Source organism: Oryzias melastigma, unplaced genomic scaffold (genome assembly GCF_002922805.2).
Source record: "Oryzias melastigma strain HK-1 unplaced genomic scaffold, ASM292280v2 sc00349, whole genome shotgun sequence".
NCBI classification, from domain to species: domain Eukaryota; kingdom Metazoa; phylum Chordata; class Actinopteri; order Beloniformes; family Adrianichthyidae; genus Oryzias; species Oryzias melastigma.
This window is the reverse complement of record NW_023416947.1, coordinates 6,163-16,077: the sequence shown is the minus strand read 5'-3', so window position 1 is coordinate 16,077 and position 9,915 is coordinate 6,163. Positions and strand designations below refer to the sequence as shown.

Below are 9,915 nucleotides of genomic sequence, written 5' to 3'. Positions count from 1 at the left end.
AAAGAAACTGTAGCTGCATGGAATATGTTAAAATAAGCATTTATTTAATTTTAATTCTCAAGACTTAAAAAATATTTGCTGAAAAGTTGTTGTTTTTTTTTTACCATAAAAAACAGTTTTTGTAACTGGGATTCATACTTGGGCTTTCAAAGTGGGAGGCAGCATTGATGACAACCGAGCTAATATTTTTCCCTCATGGCCTTCTCGGTGTTTGACATTCAATAGTTTCTGTTGTTAAGGGTTTAAAATAAGGAAAAGAAGACTGTATTTTTTAATACCAAGTCCCTGTAAAAACTCACTATTTATAATATCTCTGAAATAAAAATGAATCAGGAAACTGCAGTCAGTCGACTCGTGTCCTCCAAATCCTCTACCGACGTAAATAACATTTCCTCTGGATTAATCAGCCTCCTCTCTACATGATCCTCTATGAATGAACATGTCATTCTGGTTTCTGAGTGGTGAAAACGTGACGTCTCTAATGTGAATGTTCTCTAAATGTTCATGAGGAACTCATATTTGAACATCTTTCACTTTAAAAAGAGGCGGAGACAAAGAGAACTCTAAGTTTCCTGAAGAAAACCTGCTACCGACCAGGTTTCGTTCACAGACTCAGTTACCATAGTGATTGATTCTGAGTTCAGCTTAACCTGCTTCTTGGAACGGGCTTGGTTTGACCCACTTTCACAGGTTTGAGTTATCTCTCTTTCTGGAACCGAAAACTCAGAGTTTTGGTGAATTTGGAGTTCACGAACTCAGAGTTCCAACAAAACCTGCTTCTTGAAACGGAGCCCTGATCAACAGATGGGACTTTATTTCCTTCATTTGACCTGACTTGTTCAGGGAACGCCCACTCAGTCTCTGGGACCTCCCCTTTAGTCTACAGACCAGACAGCAGGTCAGAGTTCCTGTTCTTCCTGTTCAGACTTGACAGAGATGCTTGAACTCCAACATCCCAGCTCTGCTTCAGCCTCGTTTCCATGGAGACTCCTGACTTTAGTCTCTGTTGCTCCTGTGCTTTATCTCTGGGAGGATGCTGGTCCAACTCTCCTGCTGAGGTTTAGGACAGACTGACAGTGATCAGGACTGATGGACTCAGAGGTCAGAGTTCACCGTGTTAACTAAACTTTCTGGATCACAACTCTGAAAAATGAACTGAAGACAGCAGAGAATGATTTAAAGAGACGTTTGATGGTTTAAAATGATTACAATTCCTTTAAATAAATCATTTAGACTCCACACTGCCCCCTGCAGGTCATCAGTGAACCTGTACCAGTCTGGCTGCAGTTCTCCAGAATAACCACTAGAGGGAGACGTGTCCTTCAAACATCTGATTCAGAAGGGGATTTCTGCACATGCTCAGTAGAGACTGTTTACAGGAAGCAGCTGCTCTTCCAGGAAGCTCCTCCTCCTCTGCTGCAGGAGGAGGAGCTTCCTGGAGTTGGAGTCTCTTCCAGATCAAAGATGAAGATCTGCTGCAGTGATGAACAGCTTCTTCATCACTAGAGGAGGATGATGATGTTGTTGACACGAGTTGGTTCAGATCCTGCAGGTCAAACTTCCATCAGGTCAGCTTCACTCACCTGTCTGACAGGTGAGCCATTGTTCATCATCTATAGAGGGACTCGAACCCTCAACCACGACGTTGAAGGATCAAACATTCATCTCAGAGTCGGTTCAAACGTTTCACTTTTTCTTTATTGAGCAGTTAAAGTTCAGGTTTGTTGCAGCAGGAGATGCATTCAGGGACTGCAGGGACTTTCCACACTGTCAGTAAGAGCTCACTGTTGTTAGCAGGGATAGGCTCCAGCAACCCCGCGACCCGAAAGGGACAAAGCAGCCAAGAAAATGAATGAATGAATGATTGCTGCATTCAAGTGCAGTGGTAACTTCTAGCTTTTGCTCTCACTGACGTCAGCCGACACAAACACAACGTACATGTTGATACATGTTATTGAAATGACTGAGACTCACAACTAAAACACAATGAGGCAAAATGTAACAAAGTTCAATAGATACATGTTTTTACTATTGACATTAAAAATAAAATAAATTCATGATTGTATAGTTCATCATTAGTTTAACTCTTGATTCAAGCGAATTTCATTCAATTATTCAGAAATTCTTCTTTTCTTAATTCAATGCTATACGCTTTCATAGAAAATTAGATCCAAAATCATTAGAAACATAACGGAAGAATAGATACAAAGATGACCACACCCACAGCGCCAGCGTCCAGCAGGTCAACAACCGAGTTTGGGGCCCAAGAATGACTCAGAAAACAAACAGTTTCACTTGTGATGTATAGATGAAATAAGTTTAGACTTTAAAGAAAGTTGTGATTATTAAAGGTTCAGAGATCAGAAATGTCTTTAGATCAGATAACATTCCATTTCTGTGATGTCATTAAACCTGAAATAAGAAACTACATATATAGCATTAGCTGTGATAATGCTAGTGTCAATGCTGTTAGCTGAAGGAGGCTGATGACGATGCTAGTGCTAATAGCTAAGGAGGCTAGTGCTGATAGCTAAGAAGGCTAGTGCTAATAGCTAAGGAGGCTAGTGCTAATAGCTAAGGAGGCTAGTGCTGATAGCTAAGAAGGCTAGTGCTGATAGCTAAGGAGGCTAGTGCTGATAGTTAAGGAGGCTAGTGCTAATAGCTAAGGAGGCTAGTGCTAATAGCTAAGGAGGCTAGTGCTAATAACTAAAGAGGCTAGTGCTGATAGCTAAAAATGCTGAAGCTAAAAGCTGAAGATGCTGAAGCTGAGAAAACGTCTAATATAGCAATAAATGCTAGCATAAAGCTGAAATATTAGCTTAACTCCAAAATAACCTAAACCTTAATAAATGTTAGTAAATGTCAGAATATTACAACAAAGCTAGCATAATGCTAATATCACAGCTGAACTCAAATTTAGCTCAAAACTACAGTAGACACCAAAACAGTTAACCGAGGTTTTAAGGCCATTTTGGAGATTAGCTAACATTTTAGCTACATGCTAGCTGTTTTAACTAATTTAATTTTTAGGCTAATTTGGATTATAGCTAACATTTTAGCTTCATGCTGGTTGTTTTGTCTAAATTAGACATCTTAGCCATTTTTAGGCTAATTTAGCATTTAGCTAATATTTTAGCTTCCACTCCAGCATTTTCAGCTTCATCATCTTCATTGGTCAGATTCAGCTCACAGCGTTCACACTAGCATCATCACAGCTAATGCTATAGATCTGGTTATTGTTGGTGTTTGGTTTTGGGAGAAAACAATCCTCAACAGATAAAGTGAAGAACTGTTTTACTTTGAAACTCTGAATGTTTGCTCTAGAAACGTTTAGCTAGCAGACTTTAGATGATCGTCCCACCAAGAGACCTAAAGTTCATTTAGGGCCCGGCTGACCCGGCTGGAGGTTCTGAAGGAAACATGTTTGGATGAACAGTTTAAGGCCCACCCCGACACCAAAGTGAGGCTGGAAGATATGGAATTTTATATCTCCATATAGTGATTTTCATATTAGGAGATAACAATATTTATCATGATATCAACTAAATAACTACAGATGTTACATCTGGACTCAGATATAAATGATCAGCTTGTTCAGATTTAAATACTTGTTTCCTGTCAAACTTTCAACATAACAGAAGCTCTGAAAATGATGGAACCAGTTTTCAAAATAAAATGAATACTAAAGGTTTCAAGTTAGAAAACATAAAATAGACCAATAAAGTGTTCAATTCCATTAGAAACAAAGTATTAATTCTAATGTTTTCAGGTTTTAAAGAACATTAAATTATACACAGAAATACTTTAGGTTTGTACTTTAACTTTATTATGAATTTCTCTGTCGTCTAACTGTGAATTTAAACTCAAATATTGAGAAAAGAGATTTACTGGAGATTTGTTAATTCTGTCTCCATGTCGTTACATTTATATGAAATGATAAAAACAGAATGAAAACATAAAGATTTGGGTGATTGTTATAATTCATGTTTTTAAAAGGTCAAGAGGCGGGGCTTACCACACCAACCAACAGGTTGTAGTTTTTCATTTGACCAAAGGTAGAGGTAATAAATATAAATAATTAGAACCAAACATGTACTCGCCATGTGGCGACTATCTCTCTCTTTTACTCGACAAAGAGGATAAAACGCTGCAACTGTAGAGTGTCAACTTCAGACCCTCCAAAATAAAAGTCAATCACTATACTCATTTATCTATTGAGGAAAAGTTATGCTGTGATATCTATCATTATTTTGCCCAGCCGTATATGTAGCCAAAACCCTGCTAAAGAAATGTACTTAATCCATGAGTCATTTACTTAAAAAAAAAATGATTCCTGGTGTTTCTGTTCACGTCTTAAAGTTCACTCTGGTCCAATCTGCTGACATGAAGAACCCTTAACGTTAGCGAGCTAGCACATTCAGAACAGCTGCTTAGCAACAAGGCGGCCATGTTGAAATGCTGGAATGTTGACGGTCAAACCAAACCATCAAATGAACCAGCAGATCAACACTGTGGAACACAAACATATGATCTGCAGTTTCTGATCTCCACCTTTCAGGAACATCCAGCGTTACTCGCAGGAGAAACTTTCAACTTCTGTAACAATTATTCCATGGGAGTATAGAGGTTCTTTGAAGAAACTTTGGACTCTTTGGATTTTTACTTGGAAATGTTTCAGTCTTTGACCTGCAGAGAAGATCCAGATCAGGAACAGGAGAGACCTTCAGACCACAGGTTAAATGTTTGCTGTGTTTCTCCCTGCTTTAGATTCTGAGTTCAGAAGACCTCCATCACAATTTTTCTGGTCGTTGGAACCTCTGGAACTTTGATTTGAACCTTTTTTCTTCCTGTACATCCAGAGACCAATGAGAACAAGAACCAGAACAAGAACCAGAACTGGCAGAACAATCAGACCAAGAAGACTCCAATTGGCTTGATCTTTATCTCCTCCTCCTCCCTGTTCATCTTTGCCTCCTTCATTTCCTCCTCCACCTTCCTCTCCTGCAGAGACAGAAATAATGATGATGAAGATCAGAATGTTGTCCTCTTCCTCAGGAAGAGAAGGAGGAGGAAGAGGAGGAGGAGGAGGAAGAGGAAGAGGAAGAGGAGGAGGAGAAGGAGGAGGAGGAGGAGGAGGAAGAGGGAGAGGAGGAAGAGGGAAGAGGAGGAGGAGGAAGAGGAGGAGGAAGAGGGGGAGGAGGAGGGGGAAGAGGAGGTGGAAGAGGAGGAGGGAGAGGAGGAGGAGGAGGAGGAGGGGGAGGAGACACAGACATACTCAATGTTTACCTGGAGGAGGAGACACCAGCAGGAGGATGGTGGAGATGAGGGGCGTTTGATCAGCAGATAATCCCTTCAAGACTCTACACTGGTACGTTCCAGTGTCATTAATGGTCACGTTCTTCAGAACCACAGACAGATCTCCATCATTCATCTGACTGTTATTCAGAAACACTCGGTTCTTGAAAGATTTATGCTGATCATCAAGATAAGGACGGTTATTCCTGTAAAAGAACACATTTTCTTTCTCCTGCAGGTCAATTCTGTTCCATTTAAAAACTGGTTTCTGGTCAATGTTTGTAACTTCACATCTCAGAGTGACGTTCTCTCCAGGTTCAGCAGAGATCTTCAGACCTGCATCAGAAGATCAGAGATTCCGTTCCGTCAGTAATCTGGACCGTTACCGTTACCTGTCAGATTCTGTGACTAGCACAGCCCAGAGACCCCTCCCCCAGCTGTGATCAATATATGGAGATACAGATTATCTGAAGAAAAGCATAAATGATATAATATGGTAAAATAAACTAATGAATAAAACAAAACACTAACCTATTGTTAGCACAGGAAAGAAGCTAGAATAACAACCACGGGGAAATTAGTTTACAGATTAATTAAAAAGCTTCCCAGGATTGTAATATTATAATTGAGGAATAAAATAATGTAAACTTGTGAGTGAATCATGGAAGGAGGGCTTGGTACCTCTCCGCTTGCAGAGGCCAACATGATATTCCCCTGAAGTAAGATGACATTACGACACAAATATTAGAAAGCAGTCACGGAACCGGACAGGCCAGTTTTCGGTTTAACATCGGTTCTGATGGTTCCTCTTTTCTCTTTCATCTGTAGATTTATTTGTATTTTAATGAACAGAAACAAGGTGGGAGCCGCGAGCTTCTAGTTTTACTTCCGCATTCATAACGATCGCCATTGTTGTTGTCAAACCGATAAATTCTAACGATTTAAAGACATTTTCAGTTTATTTATTTCTCTCACTTGATGTTCCGGAAACAGGCGAACCGACCAGAACGAGGATCAGAACCAAACCGCGGAACCACATCGTTGGAGATTTGGACGCGTTCTTCATAAGTAGTGCGACGTTAAGGTCGTCTCGATCACCCAGATGGTACCGCGCATGCGCGAAACATCGCTACTTCCGCTCGAAGATTTTATCCGGGACCGTCTGGTTAGAGTGTCTCTTGAGATATTAGGTATAATATGTAAATCTTAAAGAGTTAACAGTAATGGGGAAAAAAACATTTTAATGTTGACAAAAACAAGCAAAAATAGATCATTTTTTACTGTGACGTCACACGAAAAGGCGTCAGGGACGTGAACGGGATACGTCACCTCCGGTTATTGGATTTAGACCGGAAAAACAAAGAGCTGAAAACTGTTTAAAACACTTTTACATAAATGATGAAAGGTAAGCTTAAGTATTTCAACAGAAAAATCAACAATATTTATTTTATGAATGTCCAGCTGAACTGTATTCTCATTTCTTGTCCTAGATTGTTCACAAATCAAAACTCAAATTTGAATAATCCTTCAGTTTTCTTGGTTCTATTGAATATATGGACCTTTCATTTGAGCAGATATTATTCTCATATTGTTTGATATTTCCTTAATATTATCTGTATGTGTTTTAAATGTGGTCCAGCACAGAAACTGATGCTAATTCATGTTGGCCACACATAAAAGGCCCCAGTTCTCTGTCTGCGCCTGGAAGCTGCTTATCAGAAAGAATCTCAGAAGGAGTTTCTGTTCGACCGTGAATCTTTTCATAACTATCAGGAGGGCATCGGTTCCAGTCCGGTTTTAAAACCTTACACAGCACAGAATCTGCTTCTGAGAGTTTCAAATATGGGCAACTGATGATGGACACTATGTTGTCCTTCTTTTGCTGGACTAGTCCGCAGCATTCAACACTGTGGACCAGAACCTCAGGTTGAAAGGTTTGGTTGGAATTTGTGGTACTGCACTGGACTGGCTTTCATCATATTTAACTGACAGGACCGTATGTGAGCATGTCTGAATCTTCAACTGCTCCTCTGTTGTTTGGGGTTCCACAGGCCTCTATTCTAGGACCACTGCTATTATCTTTGTACCTCCTTCCTCTGGGTTCCATCCTCAGAAAACACGGAGACTCCTTTCACTGTTACGCTGATGATAGTCAGATTTATCTAAACAAAGGAGGCTCCGTTACAACTCTTCTGTCTTGTCTCCAAGACATCAAAGACTGGATGGCCCTCAGCTTTTTAAGTTTTAATGATGATAAAACAGAAGTGATGGTGTTTGGTCCTACAGCTCCTGTGACCCCTCCTCAGTGGAGCTGGGTCCTTTGACTCCTCATCTCAGACAGTCCGTGTCAAATCTGGGTTTTAAGATGGACAGTGATTTTAAACTTGATGGTCAGATCAGCTCAGTGATAAAATCCAGATTCTTTTATCTGAGGCAGCTGGTGAAGGTCAAACCATTTTTATCTAAACAAAATTTTGAGACAGTAATCCATGCTTTTATCACATCCCGGCTGGATTACTGTAACTCTTTATTTTGGAGTTAGCCAGTCGACCCTCTCACGTCTCCAGCTGGTCCAGAACGCTGCAGCTCGGGTTCTGGTTGGAGCGCGTAAGAAGGACCACATCACCCCCATCCTGGCTACCCTTCACTGGCTGCCTGTGAATTTTAGAATTCATTTTAAAATTATTTTATTTGTTATTAAATCCTTAAACAACTGTGCACCACCGTACCTCTCTGAGCTTCTCTGTCCCTACACCCCGACCCGGAGCCTCAGGTCAGCTGATCAGCTTCTCCTGGAGGTACCGAGGTCTAAGAAGAAGCTCAGGGGGAACGAGCGTTTTCAATCTGTGCACCGAAGCTGTGGAACGCTTTACCACTGAGCATTCGGCAGGCGTCCTCACTGTCCATTTTTAAAACACTTTAAAACCATTTTTAACTCTTATGCTCTCATAAGGGGTCCAGATGACCCACCCTTTTATTGATGTGTGATCCTCCCAGGACAAAGGTGGACAGGATTTAATGTCTGCCATGAACAGTTCAGTGTGCTGTCTCTTGGGGTCTTTTGGGGTTGTAATCATAGACTGTAGATAAGAACTGGACAGAGCAAGCCCCCCTCCTTCCGTGTTCCATATAGGAAGTACCACTGGGTTCCAAAAAGGCCAAAGTCCCACTGACTTACATTGAGAAACAGACAGTTATTTCTCAGTCATTTTATATGTCAGAATAATCATTCTTCCTCTGCTGCTTTCTGATTAACTTCTTTTTTCTAATCCTAATTTTTTTTAAAGATTTTTTTCCATTATCACAAGTTATTAGAGTTATAAATTGACCAATCAGATGGCTCAATAAGCGTTTGTGGGTCTGACGTCGACCGTCTGGGGGGTTTGATTGACAGATGACGGGTAGCCAATGGGAGCAGACTTCATCAATGGGTCCGTGAAGACCTTTTAACACCTACTTTACAATTCAACAATGTACCAATCATTGTCCTACTGTTGTTTTCCTCAATGGAATGTACCGATGCAGCAGTTTAAAACAACAAGAGGAGCATGCTGTCGACATTTTTAGATGAGGATTTACTCTGTAGAAATAGATTTCACTCTGAGGTTATGTGTTTGGACTTTTTGGTTTGTTTAACGTTCGTTTTTCTTTATTTCACTGTTTTGGTTGTAGCTTATAAATTATAAGTTGCATATATGCGCATAAAATCACCAACCAAAGTTTCATCTTCTTCACTTTTCCAGCTTCAGCCTGAATTAGACGCAGCCGTCTGAGGAGCGCGAGACAAACTTGGACCTGGTCGTATTTTAAACAGAAAAAAGATCCAGCTGTTCACTTGTTAGGATGGTTATTTATTTTAAATACCGCTGAACGCGCTTCTCACGTGCATCTGATCGGACTGTAACGTGGCAGCGCATGTAAAGATACAGCGGGGGACAGCAGCGTCACTCAAATGCTTGTACAATTCTCCTGAGCCGCCGTGATTAAAGTAGAAGCTGTTTACATCTGCGGTCACGTGGTTGAGGCGTGGAAAAGGCAGACGGTTGCAATAATCTCACTCCTGATTGGTGACAGTACTTCCTGTAGATTCCATGACTCAGCTATGACTCAGACCAATCGCTGAAGATTGTTTGCGAATGGCGGTATCCGTTTCAGGAATTGACGGTGAAAGCGGCGGCCTACTTTCGCGAGGAGAGGAAGTAATGCATTTCCAATGGGGGACCTCAGTGCTCCAGAAGTCCATTATTTTACAGTCAATGGTCTGGACACTGTGGAGTCAGTGGTGAGGCGGGCAATGCTGGTTAAGCTGAAGAACATTCTGGAGAACACCAGCCACCCTCTGTACTCAGGGTTAGAGGAGCTCTGTCACTTCTGGGACTTTGTTCTTTGTCGTGCTCCACTGAGAGGTACAGGAAGTACATTGTGCTGTCCAAGTAATTTTAATTTGTAAAGTATGAACTCACCAAGTTACATTTTAATGTTTTTACACTTGTGACTTATTTGAATCCATTATGGGTCTGACTTTAACTATTAGGGCTGCCACAAATGATTATTTCAATAGTCGACTAATCTTCGATTATTTTTTTCGATTAGTCGACTAATCGGTTCGTGCGGCGACTG

At 40.8% G+C, this 9,915-nt stretch overlaps 1 protein-coding gene across 1 annotated transcript; it reads right to left on the bottom strand.

The window, feature by feature from the left end:
- Positions 1-3,461: 3,461 nt before the first annotated feature.
- On the bottom strand, positions 3,462-6,444 carry LOC112138096 (coxsackievirus and adenovirus receptor homolog). Its single transcript, XM_024260662.2, has 3 exons — positions 6,271-6,444; positions 5,287-5,631; positions 3,462-5,001 (listed from the first exon to the last, which is right to left on the bottom strand). Exons 1-3 carry the CDS (start codon positions 6,359-6,361, stop codon positions 4,736-4,738), a joined length of 702 nt encoding a protein of 233 aa, XP_024116430.1. The 5' UTR covers positions 6,362-6,444; the 3' UTR covers positions 3,462-4,735.
- Positions 6,445-9,915: the final 3,471 nt, after the last annotated feature.